General features: G+C 38.9%; 2 protein-coding genes across 4 annotated transcripts; one reads left to right on the top strand and one right to left on the bottom strand.

The window, feature by feature from the left end:
* Nucleotides 1–1,198: 1,198 nt before the first annotated feature.
* On the top strand, nucleotides 1,199–20,647 carry LOC139821456 (uncharacterized). The gene is made up of 3 exons (XM_071792479.1): nucleotides 1,199–1,478; nucleotides 10,218–10,278; nucleotides 16,956–20,647. The coding sequence occupies exons 1-3, from the start codon at nucleotides 1,469–1,471 to the stop codon at nucleotides 17,275–17,277; spliced, it is 393 nt and encodes a 130-aa protein (XP_071648580.1). The 5' UTR covers nucleotides 1,199–1,468; the 3' UTR covers nucleotides 17,278–20,647.
* Nucleotides 20,612–23,635, bottom strand: LOC139821455 (transmembrane protein 192). 3 transcript variants are annotated; one of them, XM_071792476.1, is made up of 4 exons: nucleotides 23,232–23,635; nucleotides 22,141–22,280; nucleotides 21,646–22,042; nucleotides 20,612–21,460 (listed from the first exon to the last, which is right to left on the bottom strand). In XM_071792476.1, the coding sequence occupies exons 2-4, from the start codon at nucleotides 22,243–22,245 to the stop codon at nucleotides 21,216–21,218; spliced, it is 747 nt and encodes a 248-aa protein (XP_071648577.1). In that variant the 5' UTR covers nucleotides 22,246–22,280; nucleotides 23,232–23,635; the 3' UTR covers nucleotides 20,612–21,215. The 3 variants fall into 3 exon arrangements, with proteins under 3 accessions (XP_071648577.1, XP_071648579.1, XP_071648578.1); XM_071792478.1 differs by having other exon boundaries at nucleotides 23,244–23,635; XM_071792477.1 differs by lacking the exon at nucleotides 23,232–23,635 and adding an exon at nucleotides 22,658–23,208.
* Nucleotides 23,636–23,919: the final 284 nt, after the last annotated feature.

Here is a 23,919-nt window from a genome sequence, read left to right as displayed (position 1 = left end):
CGCGGGGCATTGATCCGTATATATTATTATCATTCTAATTCCGAATATACGGATCCTCGATATCAAACGTTCTTCGGGCAACGCACTATCTTTAGGGCCTTGAAAGAGTTAAGGGGACGTAAGACGTCGACAGATGACGGCGCGTACAATTATCTACGTCTACGTCGACGGACATGCGGAATTATATATCGGAAATTGGAGCCCGATATTCAAACGAAGTATGTCAGGGTTTATTACGTGCGAGGCCGTCATGCAGCACGACCATGTCACCTTCGATGTTTCGTTCGATTATAATTTATTGAGCACATAGGAAACGGGTAAATTCAACCTGTTTCATGCCGAGCCTATGTTAAATTTAGCATTTTACATTAATTCTATAAAGCCGCACTTTACATTAATTCAATAAAGCTGAATGGCAAACCAGCGGCAACTCACTGTGATATATGAGGCAGTCTTTTGTAATCAAATTGATATCGAAATTTTCTAAAGCAACAATTCAGTGTGATTTCCAAGTATATTATTACATATCAAAAGACACAGTAAGTAGAAACAAAGTAGAAACACATAATTTGAGCAGGTTAAATATTTTTAGAAGAAGCGCTTGTTATTCGTGATGTGATTCGAAACTTTACGAGCGATGTGAACGATCTTAATCGGAAAAAGAACTCTCGCCGGCACGCGCCTCGCACGATATATTTTGGCCCGACGTGTGGGCCAGCACGCGAGAAACATGTGGCCCGCATGTGGAATACAATGCGGCATCCGCCAACGAAGGAGAGACTTAAGGATATGTTGAGGATGGTAACGAGTTGCCGAGGAATCGCGCCACGCATCCCGCGTTTGTTGCAATGATGCACTTCGCTCTTCTGCATTATCTATCTTCGATCGACAAATCGTTATCACGATAAGCAACGGTTTCATCGATGATTGACGATGCGCGAGATAATAGCTGCTTCGGCAAACATCGATTATCGTCATCATCCCGGTGAAACATCGAGATTTATGTTGCCTGTTGCCAGAAGTCGCGTTCGTCTGGAGTTCTAAGTAAATTCAATGCGTTGATGAAAATTAATTAATTAGCACAAGATCGCCGACGTTCGTTTTGCGTGCATCAGGCGAGGAAACGAACCCGATAAAATACGGCGGCTGCAACCCCTTCCATCCGCGGCGGCCGCCCCGCGAGGCTGCCTGCAGTCGACGTCGAAGCGGAGGCGCGCGAGCGTCGATGCCCGCGCCGATCAGTTCGCGCGGGACGCTCGACGAGCGAGGATCGTGTTCTCGGCTTGCCTTGCTCTCGAAGTCTCTCAGGTGCGTCGGTGGTTAACGGCGTGGGAGAGAGAGGAAGAGAGCTATAGTTTCCGCACGCAATTCCGCTGGGCCGACGTCGCCGTAGAAGAGGAGAGAAAAAACGGCGGCGATCATAGAAAAGCATTTCTCGCGAGACGACTCCGGGAGTATTGGAGTACAGATGGTGAGAGGTAAGAGAAGCAAGAGAGAAAGAGAAAGAGAGAGAGAAAGAGTGAGAATATGTGTGTGTGTGTGTGTGTGTGTGTGTGTGTGTATATATATATATATATATATACAATATATGTAATGTATTTATGTCCCTTCGAAATACGAGGGCACTTTTACGTGCAATCGATCGGCCTCCGGAGGAACTCCCTTAGTTACCCCTTACCCACCCTTAATAGAGCCAGCCCGACGTGACGATGACGATGGCCGGGTCGGTCGCGAGAGAGATCGTTTCTCTTATGTACGGGACGATGCGCGGGTTAACGTCCGTTAATCCTGGAATCGGGACTTAATCCGTCACGTTAATCGAATTCGAGCGAAATTAGCTGCTTAGTCGTCTGGTCGAATGTGGGGAAATGTAATCGAAAAGATGCGACATGATGTCCGGATAATTTTGTAATTTCGAGCGACGGTCGAAATTAACATCTGTTAAATCTTTTACCTAGAATACCTAGATAATTCGATGAATCGGATTTAATTTCGTGCGAGTTGGGGATCATCGCTCGAGGAAATTAGATCAACACAATAATAATTTTCGTAACGAAATAAATTATATATGGCATTAATATATTTTATAAGTCAATTTCGGGAGAAATAAATTATTACACATTGCCTTTTTTTACATATTCACTGTTTCCGTTTTCGTATAATAAAACAAGATTTCGTATAATGAAACTGAGATTAATTTATTATCTTCATTAACTGTGAGCATAATTAGCTAAATCAATTAAAAATGAATCTTGAATAATATATGTATAAATAATATTATACATAGAAACTGAATAATAAAAATGATAAAACAAGAATGCCCCAAAGAATTGTTGCTATAAAAGAAGCTTATCTTTATATACATGCATACATACTGCAATTTTTTGTCGTTTAACATTGCGGTCGAGAGGGATTGAAATGTTCCGTAACGAAGCGAGAAGAACCTAATCGTCGCTATCCCATTAACGATGAGAAATGATACTCCCAAGAGTGTATTTCGGTCGTATCTCAAATGAAATTCGAAGCCCACAGCTACGATCCCGGCGATCGATCTTGTTCAAATTTAAGTTTTACCTTAAATTTGATCACTCGCAGACTGGCTTATTAGTTTCGTTTGACGTAAGGCGGCCGTGGAGCTGGAGCAAAATTTGCTTCGACTGCTCCATTGAGCGTAATGAATAATTGATTTCGAGAGCTTAAGTCGGGAGTTCGGATGAATCGGAAATTTTCCTTCGCGACTCCGGGTATTCGCATTCGCTGTTTCCTGGAATATCCGACCGGTCGAAATGCGACAGGCGAGATAAAAATATTCTATTATAGGAAAAACCGCCGCGCGCTTACTCGATTATGTCGAATAATAAATGCCACCTTCGTTTAAACCACGATTTTTCTGGAAAATATATTTTTATAAGTTCGTGAAATATTTACAAACGAACGGCAATATAATGCACGTGTCGCACGTCATTTAATATGTAATTCTCTATTCACTCAGGTTTTTTGGAATTCTCTTATGATTCATATGTCATCTATTTCTTATTTTCTATTTCTTTTTATATTTTTAATTCTTTTTATATTTTCATTCATCATGCATGGATAATTTTGTTGATTAATTTAAAATGGAATGGATACAAATCGCGTATATGATTATGCACCAAGACAACGTAATAGAATCGCAGTAGAAACGGTAACGACGCGTCCGGCACGAAAAAATGTCTGACCGCAACCGGTCTGTCTCTACTTGAATTACATATCCATGTCCGTTCTCTCTCCTTCCACTTGTTATATTATACGTCAGCGTAATATAGATACCATGATAAATATACCTGGCGATAAATATATTTTCTTATTATATAAGTATCTAAAGGAAGATTGAGTTCTGTTGGTTTAAGCATATCTATTATTCTTTCTTTGCTTTGTCAATTAACTCCCCCCCGATAAATTATTTTCTCTCCTTGACACCAAAGTCCTGTCTCCCTTTTCCTCTAAGTAGGTTTAGGATTATCTTGGGGTTTGTCTCAGGATAATAATAAATTGATCTTTCCCCACCTCCCTCTCGCTCTCTCATTCTACTTTTCCTTCTACCCTATTCTCTTCCTAGATACAACACCTGTTCACCCATAAACGCAAATTACGCTTTCCGCGTGCCGGACGAGAGTGTCAGTGGCGAAATGAGCCTGTCGATCTTCCCGCGAGATCCGGCGTGAACGACGTTAAATTTACATTGGCGTCGCGAGGCCGAGAAATCAGCCGGCTGTCGCGTTGCACCAGGACCTAAGGTGCTTAAATTTAAGTTTCGCTCGAATTTCGACTGATACGACCGCTCACCGCGCCGAATTGAATCCGCGTTCGCCATGCAGCCGCATAACGCATCGTATATTTAAACCCCATTAAACAATTTCGGACAGATACGTTGCAACTGGACCTAAGAGGTCCCCCGACAATCGCGCTGTAATGTAATTGACTGCAATTTCGTTCGTCGTTTTGTTTCTGCTTTCCTTTATTGCCCGTCTCATTTGCAATTGGGGTACATATGCATTACAAATAAAAGTAAAAAGTACCTAGTATCAGAGATTAATAGCGGCAACATATCTCTCATCTAATGAATTAAAAAAATAAACTTTAAATTTTATTAATTTATTACGTGCAATAAATTTTTCTGGAAGAAATTATGTTATTTCATTATAATGTGTAATTTCTGTTATTAAGTAGCTATGAGAAGATCGAAATGATCGATTAACATATCTAAAAAGATCTCGCGTCGTGATTGTTTTATCGATAATTTTCATCTTTCCATTTGACTCTATCAAACTCTGATCTTTAAAACTCATATAGTTAAGTTTGAAAAATAGTCTTTTGCCATTTCAGTCAATCGATTTTTCCGATATATTTAGAGAGCACATTTGTCGCCATTCATTACGCTTCGCTTTTATTTTTTTTATATATGTTCAAAAACATGTGCATCGCTGTCGATTAATTGCAATCGACACATTAAAAGACAAATTCGATTAAATGATATAAATCAAATATATGACTTGACAATTATTTGACTATTCATCGCATTAAGAGATTATTGGTGATCTCAAATAAAGTAATATTTTTTACAGATTAAATTTACCAATATATATTTTAGAACGTGATATATCTGACCACATATTCAGTAATAAAATATAATTGGATTGGCATATTTTTCGCGATTGAAGGATGTAGATTTTTTTCTCGTACTCTCGACGTGTGCCAATTCTGTCGCTATGTGGCAATGTGAATTCGTTGTGCAAGGCTCTCAGTGCATATTGGCAATCGCGGTTAAAACAATAGCGGAACGTTATTCATTTCAGTTGAGCCATCAGAAGAAATCGTGACCGAACGACTCCTACCAAAATTTCTCATGATCACATTATTACTGTTAAAGTATTTGCTTACTGTCTCTTTGAAATGTCGTATGCAATGTCAAAAACAGAAATAATTTATCGGTAATAAAATTTGTTTAATATTTTCTAACCAATTATAATTTTTTTTACCTTCTCATAGCAATATAATAACAGAAGTCATACATTTTACGACAAAATATTTTGCTGAAAGAGATTTGTGTAAATAATATTAATATCTCATGTTTAAAGATAATTGGCTTAAAAATTATTAATTTTTGATATTACATTTCATACTTTTATGGAATGTAAGAATGTTTTCATATATCTTAAAATGTTTTTATATAAATATTAAAATATATTTTTTAAAAAATTTGCGCTGTATGCTTTTAAAATGTTTTTATCGATATTTTTTACAATCTTTTATCTGTATTTGGTGCACAAAAATATTATGCCAGAATAACGCCAAAAATTTGCGTAGTTTAAAGTAGTTTAAATATGAAATTAAATATTGTAGAGTTTACTGCATATTTGTATGCTTTGTGTAAATAACATGCATTTTACACCTAGAAATAATAATAAAAATCGAGGGAGAGAAATTTTGAGACAGATAAATTTGTCATATTTACATTCGACGGGGAGTTTCCGCTTATTGAGATGTTGCAACGAAAGATCGTCGCACGTGACGTTTTAATTAAGCATTGCATTAATGAAGCAACGTATAAGTGATGGCCTGCGATGTCAAGGTTTCGAGATTGAGTCAGATACGCCTAATTAAAGATATACTAGATAAACTAACATATCCGGAGCCTGGCTTGACGCACACACGATCATGCATTCTATTTTATTACAATTCTATTTTAATTATAAGTGCTCTTGAAATGACGAATTACCATCCCAACGAAGCGGAACTCTGAGATATAGAGATCTTTATGAGCTCTATAAGATATCATACTTATTGTAATATTTACATAATTATCGCTAATTTAAAATATATATATATATAAAAGTCGTAGAGATATATAATTAACCCTAAAGAACACATGTGAATTTTCTCATACGTGAAAGCCCAAGCGGGGTAATAAATTACCCCAAACTTGTACCGCGTGTATAATGTTTCTATTTGTTGTTAGAAAACTTCGTAATAGATAATTTTGTTTGCTCTTTAATAGGGAAGATGATAGTATCATCAGTTTCTGGTAGTAAAAAAAAACAGTAAAAAGTTTCGAAAAACAAATTGGTCGCCTCTCGGGCCCCTAAGTCAGGGACGTAATTTTAATGTCGCGTTGGGGTAACGTATTACCCCTCTTGTGTTCTCTAGGGTTAATATCACGGGAAAAAGTAATGAATAAAATAAGATATATTATTTATACATATACCTACTCCAGGTTGTGTTTCGTCGTCACGTCCGACGGTCTCTCAGGGCTTCCTTTTCTTCTCTTGATTCTCTGTTGGTTGTCCGTTGGTTAACCGCTGGTTTTGACCGCTGGTCCTTATTTACTACTTCTTGATGACAATCACGAATAATTCATTCGCGAAAACACACAGTTAGCTACATACATGTATTATACTAACTAACAGAACACGATAATCTCGCGACAGTTTGCGTGACAGTTCTTCGCATTTTATTAACGTTACGATAAAGCGAGAAAGATACGCTTCGCTCGACACCCATGATATCTCGCAAATCAGCGCATCTTGAATGCATCTTGAAAGGCGGAGGATCTTAATTTAATGTTTCTCATCCCCTATTATCGTGCCTCGGTATCGCGACTTCAAGATCAAGTGCGGTATATCGGCTTTAATAAGTAGTCGTTACTCCAGCACGTTTATGAATCGTGGGAGTCAATTAATCATGTAGGTTGATAATTGTAAATAATCGCGTTTTGAAGAATAATAGCGCGACCATAGTCGCTGCCTACCTGCTCGGCTCTCGCCGCGCGAATGATAACAAAGTGTCTGCGTGTACACGCAACAATCCGCCGCGCCGGTATTGTTGATATTAAACGTCACGAGGGTTGCGCGCGCGCAAAAAAAAAACAAACGCTGCGTACCAACGAATTTATCGCCGCTACGAAATATGCAACGTATATTGTAAAAATTAACGAGGCGCTGAATATTCTGTACTTCTCGCGCATTGAAATAATCACGATGAATAAACTATTATCGCATACACGAATATATATTCAATGTTTATTTGAAACAAAATTTATTTCCTTGAATTTTGCGATTCTAATTAATCTCTCAAATATACCGTTGTACATACCGTGCGACGTTTATGACTTTATGAGAAACGCAAAACATATCGTATGTATAATTTTTCATTATTAAATTATTCTTTAATAAAATTTATTTTTAATTTATTCAATGGCATATGGCGCGCTTATGTGGGTTTTGCATTTTCAATCTACAATTTATAATGTTAATTCGCATTTCTGATTCGCGCGTAACTCGACATTGCAAAGCACGGATGTCATATGTAAGAATTATTCATGACAATCCACGAGAATTTGATATATCTGTATATGACGAGTAACACGGAAATCGATATTAATTATAATATTTGTATGCATATGTCGCACGTACTGGTTGTACGTGGAACGTAATAGATATTTCATATGTCACAAGTGATAAACTTCACCTATATTGTACGTATTTCTCGGCTAACATTTTGAATTAACATCTTAAAATAAAAATCTAAACATAAATTTAAGCATAATTTAAGCATAATTTAAGATAATTATTACGTGCAAATAAAAATTAAGTAATGGGAACCGTGTAAATTTTTTCGTTAACTCAAAATTCAGCAAAAAATTTGCTGAGAAAAAAGTATAACGCGCGATTTATGGAAGAACCTGTACAATGATGACCTTTAACATTGCACCGCGATGCTGTGCCCTCCATGTAATCCGACCGCGTTTCCGCTATATCAATTAATGCATATGATTGCCACTCCTGGCTATCGGAAAGGTCAAAACTCTCCCTTTCTCTTTGTTCCCTCAAACTTCCATTACTAGATGTTAACAATTCTCGAATTAATACGTCATTTTAAAGGAAATTAAATATTGGTGCTTGTTTTGAAATTTGCATGCTAAAGTAATAAATGATAAAAGCTTCTATAGAAAAATAATATTTGAAATAAATTAAAAGCTTGTAGTTTGTAGCGTTTCTCACAATTTTTATAAAAGATATTATAAAGCATATTTGTATATATAATATGGAAAATGACGTTTTTTAAGAATAAAGTTCAAAGCTGTGAGAAATTAGATTTGTGTAAAAATTAGATTTGCAAAATAAATACATATCCTATATACTTATGATATTAACATAATGCATCTAATGCATAATGCATTAGATTTGCAAAATAAATACATATCCTACTTGTGATATTAACATAATGCATAATGATTTATATCTTCCACGACAAATTATTTCTAGGTAAAGATTAATATATTCGCTCATATTTCCCTCAAATTCCTAGTCGGCATCTCGTCAAGGTTGACAAACTGATTTAAATGGGGGAATGCTCAAGGGCTGAAAGGAATGATCAGAGACGAGAACAGCTTCCTCTCGAGGAATTCTTGTCGTAAATGGCTCGATATTACGCGCGACGGTCAATCGATCTTCATTAAATAGAGAGAGAGAGAGAGAGAGAGAGGGGCTGCAATTTGCATAGAAAAATGGAGCGCGTGCGGGCGCGTCCCATAAAAGATGAAAGAAAACGGTATGTCAGTGTCGGCCGACGGATGCATGCTGCATGCCGGGCGGAGAAAATCGATCTATCACGATCGAGACATCGCTCCCGACATTCGAGCAGGACAATCAACAATTTATAGACTGACCGCTCGTTCGCTGGACATGGTTATTTCCCCCAGAAATCCCGAAAACCCGTCGTTTCTACGTTTAGGATTGTAAAATATCAATGTGGCCCGACCGGCGTTGTCCATTTGCTGTGCCAAATTTAAGACAGTGCCTATCTGTCTAATAGCACGCTCGATATCGACCTGCCGCGAGACCGGCGAACTAATTTTAGACTATTACATCAAGTTTTATAGAACGTTATTATAAAGTAAAAAAGTTCGCCAAGAGTAATTGCGATGTCGTATATTTAGATGGTAGCATTTCTCTATACAGCCGAAGAATTCGAGAACTTATATCCAAGCCGTCTTAACTCTTTTGATTATGAATCACGAAAAGAAGCTCAGAGATTATGCGATCTGAGTGATTTCCGCTCTTTTTTTTAAATATAAATTTAGAATAGTTGGTGAATAAATCAGGCTCTTCAATTTTTGTGCAACTTTTGTCAAAAAACGTCTGCCCCGCAGTTCTCGATGCTGTAATTCTTAACGCACGATTACATAAGAGGTCATAATCACGTCGGTAGGGACGGTAGGTATTTGGAATAAAGCCTGGTTGTCAATCCGATCGAGTCGTTTTTCGTCAGACGGACAAGCGATATCGTTCAGAATGTAGAGCCCTCGGATGCGAAACGTATCGCGGACACACGCCTCGTTGTCTCCTGGATAAATGAGGGGGTATATCTCGCGCACGATAGTCTTTCTCAGAGACGCGTGACGTCGCCGATGAGGTACAGCGCGGTATTATACCAATCCCGGAGGAGGAGAACGGCTTCATTGTCCGAGCCCGAATTGCGACGACGTTGTCTCCGACGAGCGAATTACAGAGCGAGTTTCGCGCGTCGTTAAGCCTTAAGTACTGACACGTCATCCGCGGCTGGAAATATGTAACGTTACCTCTGGGTTAACAGATGCGCGCATTGTCATAATTGGAGCACGGAGATAAATTTTGCAGTTACGTTTAAACGTCGGGCATTAACGAACGTTTCCCGGTGAAACGTTGGGGAAAATTTTTGAAAAATATTACAAAGTTATTTACTAAATAATTAAATATCATTTATTTAATGGAAATGAATTCTTTTCGACTTGTGCTCGTCTCTCACTTCATATTTTCTCGTTACGTTTCTCTTTGTAATGCGCCTTTAAGTTTGCGCCTAATTATAGACTTTCGATTTTGTGGTGCTCGCAATTAAAAGACAAAGACGATATCGTTGCGGATTCGTTTCGCATTCGAGAATAACGGTCGTGTTGTTTTCTTTGCCGACGAGCAGTCTCGTTTCGCATGAGAAATTTCGCGGAAGATGAAGAGCATCGTCCTCGTTCACGTTAAAGCGATTTGTACGAGTGTAAGAGAAGTCGCCTTGTTTAAAGGAAATAAATGAGAACGGATGTAACGACGCCGTGACGGAGACTCTCGATATGCGGAAAAACCTGCGACATATCTTTTCTCAAGAATGCTTATGTGAAGACTAATGCCTCTTCATTTTTTTCACAGGATCGTTACCTGATATCGCAGTGACGATGGCATCGGGCAGGGAAATCCACGGTGCTTTCAGGTGAGCTGAACTTTATATAATTCGAAATTACGTCCAAAGTTCAATATTCTCAAAGTATTCAATTTTTATCGCAATATTTTTTATATTTTATTATAGAGATTTATATAATTTTCCTAAATGTATACAATTTTATCGTTTATTTGCGAAAAGCGATTATTTTGTTTACCTGCTATATTTTTATTCCGAATATAGTGAAATAATAATTTTAATCGCCTTACCTTTTATTCTATGTTTACGCGTTGATGATTCATATTGTTTTTTCATGTTTTCACTTTTCTCGCTTTACGCAAAGTCTCGCCCGACTGCGCTCGAAAAAAGGGCGCACACACACATACATATAGGTACACTCACATACACATTGACGATTTCGCCGCAGGAAGCCGGTTATTTCAAGGATTTTCGTGGGTGTATATGTTTTCCGCGCGACCTTTAGAAATTCATTATTATACGCGAGATGCAGGAACGAGGAATTAGTTAGCCGTCTGTTATATTAATCTACACCTGTTATATTAATTTACATCTCTCACGAACTATGGTATAACTTCTTAATGAGAGCTTCTATAACGAGTTTTTTTGGCAGTCGAATTTTCTTTAATCAATCTATGACAATGACTTATTTTTTTATATATTTAAATAATATAATATAGCAAAAATTACTTCATTTTGTCATGCTGTGAGAGTTTCCTAAAAAAAAAAGAACATAAAAAAACTTCCGATCGAAAAAAAATTAATTACTTTTAATTTAAATCATCTTGAAGAAATTTAATATCGAAGTACGCATCAAAGAATGACTTCTTCTTTTATTTAATTTCGAAAAGACTTAATTTTAACGATTTCATCCGAGGCGTAGGTTGTTTTTCCGAGCGCGCGAACGCTGAAGAAAAAAGATGAAGAAAAAGTTATCTAATTGTTTCAAGAATTTTTGTGGATCCAATTGTACATAATGTAAATCGAGACTTTAGCCGATAACACCTGAATTGTATATCAAAATATTGACTTTGTGTTGAAACTGATTGAATTTACTAATTAAACGGAGAAATGTTTCTGCAACGATAAATTACACTCTCACGTTTTCCGTGACATTTGCAAATTCTCGGCATGGGCGTCAACAAATAGGACGATAGGGCAGTTTGACGGTACATCAATACGATCTGCCTCGCCACACAAATATAAACGCTAAAATTTTATAGGACATCATTACTTTTATATTTAGCCGGTATCGAATTAATATTTCATAAGATACATGCCGTAGGTCGATACCTATGACATCGGTATTACTTCAGAATATCGACATTGTAAAATTAATTAAGGGGAGAGGCATTTCCGTAAATAAGTTAACGAAAATCAATGCGATTTATTTGACGAATCTTGAACGAGAAAAGCTCGGTCGATTAATTTCAGATTCATCAATTTCTGATGGTTACTCAATTTCAAATAATTTGATACATGTATATACTCATGTACACTGTGGGAAAATTTGTGTTAAATATAACATAAATCTCATGTCCCAAACGGTCCACTCAAATTTTTGTGTTAATTTAACATAATATGGATGTGTTAAATGGTAACACCGATACTATGTTAAAATATTTCAACAGAAAAGAAATGTAATTCTGATCGTAATTTGAGGTTAATTATGTGTACAATTAACATAACTTTTATGTTGAAGTTAAGATTGTAAGATAAAATCAACATTCTTTTTCTGCAAATTTTTATTCCTACTTCTGTTACAGAGTAAAATCAACACTCTTTTTTTTGTAAATTTTAACACATTTAATAAATACATTCAAATTGTGTTACTTTAACATATTCTTTAAATTATTTTAATAATTTTACATTTTAAGTTTGTTTAGTTCAATTAACATAACAGGCATATGCTAAATCTACACATGTATGTGTTGATTATTATTTTACACAAAAATTTTAACAAGGACCTTTTTTAACAAACCTACAAAAATTTTCCAACAGTGTAAGGAATCTTTAGGGAAGAAAGTATAGACACCACTCGAGATTTCGTAAACATCTTCATGAACAAATAACACATTTCGGTTCCGTGACGCGTTTCGCGCTAATCAGCCTATTTTCGTCGTGCAATTACCGCCAAATATAATTGTTCGATTCTCTCGTCTGTGTCTGCGATTCGGGTATGATATTTCCACGAATAAATTTCGACATTAGAACAGGTCATGAGATTCGTGATCAGAATAGCGGGCACGGATTTAGAGTACAAGTATCGATCGCGTCTTCTCGCGGAGCGACACGATAAGAGCGACGGCTCGAGAGTCGCGTATAATTTCGAGCTATTTCGCGATAGCGCACGGGCCGACTGGCAGTGAATGGAAGAAAAAAATTGCCCGGTAACCAGCGAGTGGCGGAGAAAACTGTGCGCGATCTTATTCTTAGCGGCGTTGCTTTATTTTTATTGCGCTTATGGCGCGGCATCGATCGTTCTTGCGCGCATACCGCGAGTTGACGTCGTTCGATCTGATAGTTCGCTCATAAGTAATGTAACGAGAAAGTAGTATTGCCGCGTCATAGGCAGACGCTGAATGAAGAAACGCGGCGGAAGTATCGGGTTTATCTTTAGTTGCGAGACAAAGTTACATGATTCCCCTACATATGTGCTGCCCTGAACCCTTTGCAATCTATTGAAGAGAGAGCAGATCGAACATTCTATTACAAATGATACCACTATTAAAAAAGGAGCAATAGAAATAATTACATTACGTAAAACGTGAACTTACATTTGTAATTTTATAAATGGTTATATAACTTAGAAAAATACTTCATTCATTAAGAATAATTGATACTAGATATATAAAAAATAATAATTGGTACTAAAATAATTTCGAATTAATTAATCATGATATTGGAATCGTAATATTTAATTTTTAAAGATATAACGAATTTTTATTGATACTTTTATATTAGATAGATGAGAGATCGTCGTGTAAAAGAATAACCGTACAATCTCTATACGATAGCTATGTATATTCACAAGGACAATGAGATTATCGTAATAAATTTAAGCAGCCCATGGCGTTCAATCTTCCAAACATTTAACACAAAACCGCCACATGTAATCGCGCCGGCATGTACTTCCGGTCGTAAACGAAATACTCCCCAGTGGCCGCGGGATGCGGAAATATTTTCGGCGTACGTAATAGCGCTTTTAACTCCCTCGTGAATCCGGCAATCGATATACTTCGGTGGCTCTCGCGAAGTTCGGCCGAACCGGAGATTGGAAAGTTCCGCACTAAATTTCGCCCCGAAATGCGGTCGGTTTCGTTTCCCGGTTAGACACCGCCGTCGTCCATTCATGCTCAGACGATCCTCGCTAAAGCCGTTGAGTCTCTGACGTCACGTTTAAGATGCCGTTAGGAGATTATGGGCCGAGAGAGAAGTTCTGTGAGGGCACTCTCGGAGACACATGGGGACGCATTCATCGGACAGTTAAACAATACGAACCTGTTATCGAATCCATCGCACAAAAAAGTTAATTGGATCGCATTCCCGATTCCCGTGATCATTGGAATCGCATTTGCACGTTTACTCGAGCGCAATCAAGCGCCGTTCACGCGTCCTTCTCATCCGGCGTAATCCCTCGAATAATATCTGAGCCGTTCGTCTCGAGAGAAAGGAATGCGAGACAAATCTTTAAACTCAATCGTTCGCGCGTTTAATGTCAAACGTGACTATTTTCGATTCTGTGATCTAGATTTATTAGGCAAGTCGCGTTTAAGATCGAAGTTTCAAGGGAAAAGTATAGTTGATGGGATATGTTGCAGTTCCACATTCAATAGAGACTCAGCGAGAGCTCTAAAATTCATATTTTGACGATTGAATGATGCCTATATCTTGTACGATTGCACATATATTTTGCGATTTCCGAAAAATCAATACTTTTCCGCGGCAACACGCGGCTGTGCCGGTACACTAGTGACGTAACGCTTGACGCAAGCGACAATCGTTGGCGGCCGCGATGCCGCAGAGCCTCTCTAGGCGAACGTCGATAGTGCACCGGACGTCATGAATGCTTTTGCCTTCCTTAGATCGGCATATTCTGAACGAGTACGTCATGTCTGACGCAGCGATATTGGGACAGTAATTACAGGTATCATCGTTATTTTTATTAAAAAAAAAAAAAGAAAAAAAAATCAGAAGTATTACTTTCTCATATACTAAAATAATGATTTATAAAAAAATACAGAGAATGCAATAACGATACGATATATATTAATGTAAAGTATTTACATTGTAATTATCAGTTTTTTTTTTTACATCAGAGAGCTATATCAGGGAGGATAAAAAATTCATGTTATTAAAATGACGAAATGACTAATTTTAGCTGCAAGGCAAAGGAAATTGCAGAAAAAACAGCAACGATATAAAAATATAGTGAAAGATATAAAAATGTCAAACATTGAATGGATTTTTTTTTGGGGGACAAAGAAGACCATTCCGTTCCATCAATCGAAGCTAACGTTGCATCAGGAAATACAATACGTTTTCATGGATGCAGCTTTACGTACGGTGACCCACGAGGGTCGCGCTACAGTCGGATTGCGAAATTCGCGAAATCTCGCGCCGCCCGCGCCGCCACGGCCATCGCCGATTAATCTCCGCTTCGATCGTCGCCCTCTGCCCTTTCGACGTTCCTTCGACCCCGTTCCGCTGGCGCGGCAACGTGCCATGAAAATGGTTTGTGATTACCGCGGCGCGGGTGGCAGGCATTCGCGCTGACGAGGCGAATATATATCTCGTCTTCCCGTCCGCGTTATCCTCAACCCGCGCGAAATTGATTTCGCCATTCGTCCCGGGTGAATAGCCGTCGTAGCGAGAAAAGTAGGTAACCATCGGAACTCGGAACGCAAAGATCACAATGCTCATGTTTTTCTTTTCGTGATCTCTTGAGAGAATACAATTGAATTTGTATCCCGATTGGACAAATATCTCCGGGTCAAAGTAAATTGATTTCAGTATACTCAAGAGATATTGTGATATTTTCTTACCTTAGTCTCATATATGTATTCTATTATTAGATTTACTATCGTCGTATTAAATTTTAAATTTAATAACGCAATGATTTGATGTTTTAAGTTTTCAACACCGAAATAGTCGGTACAAGTTCGCTCCGATAAACGGAACTTTAATTAACGCTCAAACTAGAATAATGTTCCGGCTCGTTCATTTCTATTTCAGCGATCGCACAATTGCGATTAAACTTTTAACTCTATTTCGGGCAAAAAGTGTTTCCCTATTTCTTAATACATTCCATCTCGTTACCACGAATTGAACACCTCGATTCTCTCAAAAGTTAACTCGATCCCTACCTACCGGATCTTCGCCCCATCGATAATCCCGTCGCTAATAAGCATCGGCGAAATGAGCAAAGTTTCCAAGTATATAATCAACCGCAAGGGTTCAGCCACGCGTCCCAACGCGAAGTCGATGCGAGTTTCGCAGGCACTGTATTTTCTATTTGCGCTTCACGATGTGCGCTGCGATAACGCATCCGTCTTTTTCCGCCGGTGATATCAGCGGTCCGGCAAAGGAAGCTCGTAAATCCCGAGCGTAAACAACGCCCTAAAACGCGAGACGTGTTGGAGAGGGATAATTCTAGATTCGATTGTACCGCGGCCCAGCTATATGTGTAACGTTGAAGCGATGAAGTGTGTGTGTGTGTGTGTATGTGTGTGGGTATGTATGTGTGTGTGTGGGTGGGTGCAACAAGATACCGGGGCCTGTAAACGAGACTCGGGACACATACTCGGCTCTCGGATCGATACTCGCGGCAGTTTTCGCGAGTACGAACCTCGCGAAGGATGCGACGAGAGGCAGAAGAAGTCATCCCCCCCGTCGCGTCGCGTTGATCTCGCAGTGCCAACGGTCCCCCGTACTTTCTCCACATTACGTAGAAAATTTTGAGGAAATACGCGCGAATAATTTCTACGATTTGTTCACACGCGACTGCCTTCGAAATCGTTCCGGCTCGATGAGACAAAGACTTGCAAAGCACGAAATCTCGCAATCAGTATAGTCCAACGTACATTATGTAAAATAATTCTCAGAAATCACCTTGCGTTTTTCGAAAAGCGATACGAAAGTTTCCGATTGCCGCGAATATAATGATACCACGCGCGATAATGATCAGTATTATTATCATCGAGTACGTCGTGTATCAAGTACCTATATACACGGCGCGCATCAGATTTTCCTTTGACGTCGATAGCAGATAGGATATGGATTTCCGTGCGCGGGCGGCATTTGCGCCTGTAAAACGAGCCCTCGGGACACGTCAGCCCCCGCGAAAAAATAGAATAAATAAACACGAAAATAAATTGAACGCGGAAAACGATCAACGTCATCCTATAATACGTTGAAAACGGGAGGAAAAAGGCGGATGGAGGCATAGATGGAAATAATTGGCGATGATTGTTATTCTAGCTTCTAGACACACTATATCGACGACGCGGACGCGACAAATCGCGATGTCACCGACGTAAAAAAAACACATGACTCAAATGACTCAATTGCTCTGTCATCTTGTTTTTCCACGACTAGTCAGCACCTTCTTAATTTCGTTAGACATGACTATTCTCTTTTCGCAGTTTATTTATTCATTTCCGCTCCATTAAGAGAGTCCATGTTATATTACATTGCGCTCCTACCCGCAGCCTCATCGTGGACGACGTGGACTCGCACTCGATCCTCAGCGACGGCTCCGACCTGGACGGGCTGTCGCGCGAGAGCAGCTCGCAGAACTCGGCGTCGCAGACGCCGCTGGACAGCCCTGGCGGGCCGCGGGAGAGGATCAAGCAGATTCAAGTGGAGGCCGAGACCAGGCGAGGCGAGTTCGCCAGGCTGCTGGAAGAGCACGCGCAGGTAGTGCGCAAGCTGAAGATGATGGAGGCGGAGGAGCAGCTATCGGCGACGACGACGACGACGACGACGACGGCGACCGGGAACGCGACGGTGATTGGCGGCGCGCACGCGTGATTTTACGACTTTATCACCGACGCCGGGACGAGGGTGACACCGAGGGTCGGGACCGACGGGACCACCGCGTCGACGACCGCCGTACGACCGACCACCACCGCCTCACCGCGTTTCCCCCTCGTCCACCTCGACCGCGAAACCCCATCCGGACGGGCCATCGTCGTCCGTCGCGATTCGCAAACGAGACGCGGATAACGCGCGGACATCGCTGGACGTTCGGACTGTTAACTCTTGGATGCGCCCCAAAATATACTCAGATACACAAGGAATAAACGTTTGTGGGGAAGTAATGAGTGCATCCGAGCGTTAATTGCACGGGAAAGGAGATATGGACTCGAGAGGACTTCTCTTGCTATCTTTCTTCTTCTTTTCTCTTTTTTGTATATTACGTAGTCTCCGCGCTTTTTCATTTCCGCTTCGAATTAACTCGATTAAGCCGCTTTAGTTTAATTGAAATAAAGACTGAAACCAAATTGGAGATAATCTTGAATGATGTACGAGGAATTTTTGAAAGTTTGAATTTCATATTGTTTGGCAATTGAAAAAAAAATATGATCATTAATCTTACATGTTTATGGAAATTCAAATAAATTAAAAATCTAATATATAAAGCTTATTTTACAAGATTTTTATATATATAATAAACGCGCATTTATTATTGCGATATGTATTGTTATATTATAAGTACGTAACTTCTCGTAATTTTATTTGCGATCGAACGAAGTATATATCTGTACCGTTTGAAAAATTCGAGACGCGCCATATCGAGCGCATTAATACCACCAACGTAATACGTAACACATGTAAATTCCAAGCGAAGCCTTTCCGTACCGACTGTACGTCATCCAATTTCGCGAGATCGAATTAAAGCAAGCCCGATTGGCAGAATCGACATTCGCGAAGGTTAACCCTAATCAGTCTCCCGCGACAGGGATCGTCCTTATTTTAACCCTTGTTTGCAACAAAGTCTGAATAAAAAAAAAACCTACTAGACACGACAATAATGAGGAACACTTTTATGGGGAACGTGCGCGAAAGCCGCGGTTGCGTATTGTTCACAACGCGTGGAACAGGGAAACTCCCGCCCGTTCGAACTAGCTCAGCAGCAACGGCTGGCCTAAGCGTAGTACAAATTTTGCAGTGAAGTCTTAATAAAAGAAATAAAAAATGAAAAAAGAGGTTGCGAGTGGGCCGAGAGAAAGAGAGTTTCTGACGTAATCACGGGATCCGACAACGGCGGCGAGAGACAATCGCGCCGTCGTTTCGCGGAGGAAACGCAGGTGCTGGAGTGGATATGGTGTCGTACACGAACACACGTAGCCTATACTCTCGAGACACAACGGGGTGTACAAGCTTCTACGTTTTATATAGTGTTGTAGAGTTGAGTGTTCCATATAAGTGTAAGCTAGTTTTGTAATATCGTAAATATACGTGTACGATAAAAGGCGCGATCTGCCGGGTCTGGCGGAGGACGCGGCTCTTTTGTAAATAGGTTTCTTTCCATTACACATGCATAACGAGGCCCGATCGCACCGACCGATTGTCATCAATTAATCCTGATTAGCGACTTTCTGTATCTCTTTCTGTGTCGCAGTAGTCCCGGCCACGATTAGGTACGTGGGCGGAATTACGAAACTAATGTTGTAACTTAAATGTGTAAAAGTCACGATATCTTCTTTCTTGAATGATATTCAGTTAACAAAATTTTTCGTTTCAATGGCAATAGTTAATGTTGCTGACAGAAATATTAACAACATCGACGTTGGACTAATAAAAAAATTATTTGTAAAAAATATGTATGAATTGAACACTGACGCGCCAATTTTTATTTTATAATTAAATTAAAATAATTAAAAAATAATTATAATTAAATTGCAATTAAACCTATAAGAAGAAAGGGACATAAAACGTTAGCTCGAGATTAACTAATGACGATTATCGGCATGATCGGGTTTCGATAGTTCACGAAGCTCGAGAGGAATCGCTGGAACCAAAGGAAAAGACGCTACTTAATTTCGTCATTTTACTCTTAACATTAGGGAGTCAGTATAAAATATGAGCTGATAAATCTCGACGACACTTTACTAATTTTCTACATGTGCTGCGCCAGACCCGCCTCCAGATGACATAGGTATTATTAGGCATTTATAGACTTATATACATACTTAAAGAGACACATAAGTAGACCTGTGTTAAATAATATAGCTCTAGTGTAAAGATGTGTCTATTATTGCACATTGTGCCAGCCCACGCCAGTCAAGCAATCAGGACATCTTTTCCTCGTTTAATTCGTCAGACGTCATAAGATAAATCGTCAATTCGAACTGAATTGCCAATCGTTCTCTCGTATACCAAGTTAGATGACGATTACTCACATTGCGTTTTTTCAAATACGATTATATATTAGAAAGATAAGCAAATAAATCTTCATGAAACTTTAAATTTTCGTGATGTTTGAAAAGATAGAAAACATGCTATTTATAGGAATTAGATAATATATGTGAATAATTTATTTCTTTAGTAACTCTAGATTCTTGAAAACAGACGCGACAAAGGAGCTTTAAAAAAGATATCTTGATCGCTGTATCCTCGGCTGGCGCATTGTGTAAATGAAGAAGACAGTCCTAAAAAGAATACGTAAGGAATAGACAGGAATGATTTTAGCTGCTCAGAAACGTAAGATGCTTTAAAGGAAATTTCGCGACTGAAAGTGATACTGCGAGGCAATAATTTCTCCAACATACTCGGGAAGACTGCGGAATAGCGCGAGGAACGAATGCGAAACGAAAAATCTGCATTATTTTTGCTGCGAGATTCCTACAGACGTTACTATTATGTTTAAGAAAAACTACAGATACGTAATAAACCTACAATTATCACCATATACGTAGTTTTTACTTATACTATTATTCGTACGACTGCATGTTATAGAGACGGCTGTATATGATATATATATATACGTACATTTATCAAGTTTGTAACGAAACGCTGAGAAAAGACGCTATTCTGACTTACGCGCGAGTAAATATTGCGAGCGAGAAAAACGCTCGGTGTAGCGAGTATATATTTTATCGGTTTTGCTTTCTACCGCTGCAATGAAAGACGGCCGCTTTTTGAGATCCAAGAAAAAAAATGCGATGTAATATTATATCACGCCGAGTTAATGTTAACGTAATCGAGATTTATATGTAAATTTTTGATGTAATATCGTAACGTGTGAGATACGACGACACGCTGTTGAGTTTTATTAAGAGAAACCGCTGCTTGACTAATTATTTATATAGCCTCATGTATGCGAAATAATAATGTATGTAAAATGATGGTTGCTACTGGAAAAAATATACATATATTTTATTGAGTTGACAATGAACGTATAGTCGCATTTTTTCACAGTACCACCTTTCGATCTTTTCCTCAAATATGCAAAATTTTATCGTTGATACATTAATTAATGTTACCATATTAAAAAAAAATATGCTTGATATATTATCGACTAACCATATTATTTGGTATAATGCATTACAGATTATACAGTAAATATTAAATAGTGCTATTTGTTTAATTCAAATCTATTATTTACAATACTATAAATATAATAAATTTAAAAAGGGTATATGTGAAGATATAAAAATAATAACACTTTGCGCAATAAATATGCCTCAAAGATGTGAAACAGAAAGAACTTATGACTAAACACTTGTAAAATGTACAATATAGAAGTATTTCTTAACAAACTTAAACAGTATAATATTATGATTTTTCAAAACGTATGATACACTTATTATATATAAATCTATATATCGAATTTAATTTCATCAAAAGACACATCATATTATCACATTTGAAAAATAAAAATCCTGATCCTCCGATATAACGTCACGATTATAAATAATGAGCAGCTCTGATAGTTTTGTAAGAACAGACATTTAATCGCGATTTTATGGCTCTGTTGCTCTGCGTTGAGACGCTAATAGCATTATTCTATGACTTAGCTTTACATTGTGATCCCTCAGATATCTTATCAAGTCTGCCTGCTTTTCCAGCAGTTCCTCCAAATTCTTCCCCCTTTGATGATACCCGATTTCTCCCATTCCGGAATAGGAATCCTGTGTAAAGGGCGACAGCCATTCGTCGCGAGTGACGTCGGGCGGTGGACGTAATCGATTGAATCTCATAACTTTTTCTATATAATACATAATATTTTACATAAGTCTTCTATATTTCACTTTGTATAAATTTTTTATGCCTTTAATATTATATAAGAGCCCATGTATATAAAAGAAAACTATTTTTTTTCCAGAAAAATCCTTTTTTTTATCAATCTCTAATTAATTCTCTTTAAATATTCTCCCTTTCTATGATACTTACTGATATAATTAATGTAAGCTGGTACGATTATTACGAGCTCCAAAGTAGTTAGAAGAAAAATATAGTTGAGCGGCGTGAACCACTCTGACGTCCTGCAATACCGTTCGTAGTCGACTTTATGCGTGTGATGTAGAATCACAGCTAGCAACAAGTAGCATGTGTTCCACAACGAAGTGATGAAAAGGGGCGTCCTTATAAGTTGATATGTTGACTGATAGAAATCTAGGTACCCATTAATACGCAAGTTATGGTGCCTCGCCTTGACAACGTGGTCTATCGCCATGACTATTAGCCAATAGGCACAGTGCAGATACAAGTATATAAAATACGTGTCACATTTGCTCTGCTCTTCCGGCCAAATAGACACAAACACAATCCCGCAGATCCCTAAAGAGACCTACGATACACAAAAGTTGCTCCAATATATCCAGCCCGACCTTTTAATTATTCTAAAAAGCCTAAAAAGATACAACACAGCAAGCGAGATATACCTACTCCAAGCAAAAGTGGAATCGACGCGACCGACACGGTGTTTAACTGCTGAAAATTGTCTTCCTCCTGAGAGCTCAAGATTGGCTGAAAGCACTCTTCGTCTTCCATCTCAACAGGTTGATCGAAGGACACTCATAAATATCCTAAACAAATTGCCACAAGAGTTTAATCCTAGTGCACTTTCTTAAATATATGATCACAGCTAAAATGTACTGATAAAAAGCAAACAAAAATTACGCAGCACCCTAATGTCTAACATCTACAAACAGTTAACATCTTTATGAGCGAGAAAACTTCCTCAGCCTTGAAATCGCATGCTCGTAATAAAACGAAAGTTAAAGAAACAAGCTGTGTAAGATAGTTAGAGACAAAGTTAAAATAAAAGAGATTAGTGTTAACCCTAATGACAATTTCACAAGTGTTTCACTTCAAGTTTTTTATAATCTAGCCACAAAACTCAAGACTGACAAGACTCTAACGTTAGAAATAAAGGAAATGTTACAAAAGGCAACACTTTTACCTAGAGAACAAGCCGGATTCTTTTACATCTTTCTCAATATATTTTTCCGCGCATTATTTGTCTCTCATTAATACACCCTAAGGTGAGTCAGCGTGAAACTTGAGAAGTGACGACGGACTACAGCTAAGAATACGATCTACGCAATCTACATCGTAGATATGTATGTATATAAAAAATGACAGGAACGTTCCCCCGACCAAAACAACACTGCTCGTTGCCAAACGCGACTGTATCGCGACTACGACATGAGAGGCGACGTAAAAAGGACTCGCTAATCGAATATAGCGTCGACGTGACAGGCGACGCACCGCGCAAAATGCGATCGCAATGTTCTCCGATGTTCGCACAAATGGAGGAGCAAGTCGCACTGCATGCGCAGCAACGCCAGCGACAGTCACGTACCGCAATAGATACTTATTTTAATGCCCGTAACGAGAAAAAGATGAAAAAGGTAATTAATGTTCGTGTCGGTCAATTAAAAGAACCCGGGAATAATAATTAGCACACATATATATACACACAAACATATATGACATAAGCAATAAAGACATTAGGAGATTTGTATAACGTGCACCTTCACGAGCACCTTACGTCGTGCCTAAGCACGAGTCTGCTGAATCAGTCATATAGTCGAGCGCAGGATGAGGTTAGGTGCGAATTGAGGGCATTGAGGCTAGGATTTAGAACTTCTGGGGTACTCAAAGCAGGTGGAAGCGTGGAAGAGTAGCGTCGTCGCGAGGTTAGGGTTAGGTTATATTTGTGTCTGCGGTGTCGGGCCGGCGGCGGATGACAGCTGAAAACTCGTGTATCTTATCGATTGCAATGCACGGCACATCCCGGAATCACTTCGAGTACGACCGTGCCACGCAAGCTTGTCAAATACGCGAGAAAACGCGGCGGTGATATATCTCGTTTTCCTGTTTCGTCTCACGTCTCACTCTCTCACTTCGTCTGCTCGAATGACCGATGGCGCCGGAGCGCCCGGAGCCCGGAGCTTCGACTTCGAGGCTTCGACTTCGACCACAGCGCAATATGGCGTCGATTCCTCGAACAGCGGTTCTCAATTTGAATCTCGCCGAGATGTCGGAGCGTAGTAAGAAAAGTGACGTGTGTTATGATCTCGGCGCAACATGTGATTTGATGCTGCGGACATCCGAAAATGATACTTTTATGAAATTGAATACGCGATGATTTTTTTTTCGTATCTGCAGCATTGGAAGTTTTATTCACGTTGCATATTTCTGCTAAATTTTAGCGTTAAG

This window comes from Temnothorax longispinosus, chromosome 11, assembly GCF_030848805.1.
Source record: "Temnothorax longispinosus isolate EJ_2023e chromosome 11, Tlon_JGU_v1, whole genome shotgun sequence".
Lineage (NCBI taxonomy): Eukaryota > Metazoa > Arthropoda > Insecta > Hymenoptera > Formicidae > Temnothorax > Temnothorax longispinosus.
Note: the sequence above shows the minus strand (reverse complement) of the source record. Positions and strands in the feature narration are given on the sequence as shown.

Bases quoted from the DNA above. Each gene is read 5' to 3' on its own strand.
- LOC139821456 (XM_071792479.1), top strand. The intron at 10,279-16,955 runs GTGAGCTGAACT...TCCTACCCGCAG, and splicing joins GAAATCCACGGTGCTTTCAG to CCTCATCGTGGACGACGTGG.
- LOC139821455 (XM_071792476.1), bottom strand. From the start codon at position 22,245: ATGGAAGACGAAGAGTGCTTTCAGCCAATCTTGAGCTCTCAGGAGGAA. The intron at 22,043-22,140 runs GTAGGTATATCT...TGTGTATCGTAG, and splicing joins CGATTCCACTTTTGCTTGGA to GTCTCTTTAGGGATCTGCGG. The intron at 21,461-21,645 runs GTAAGTATCATA...TGTATTATATAG, and splicing joins AGCTTACATTAATTATATCA to AAAAAGTTATGAGATTCAAT.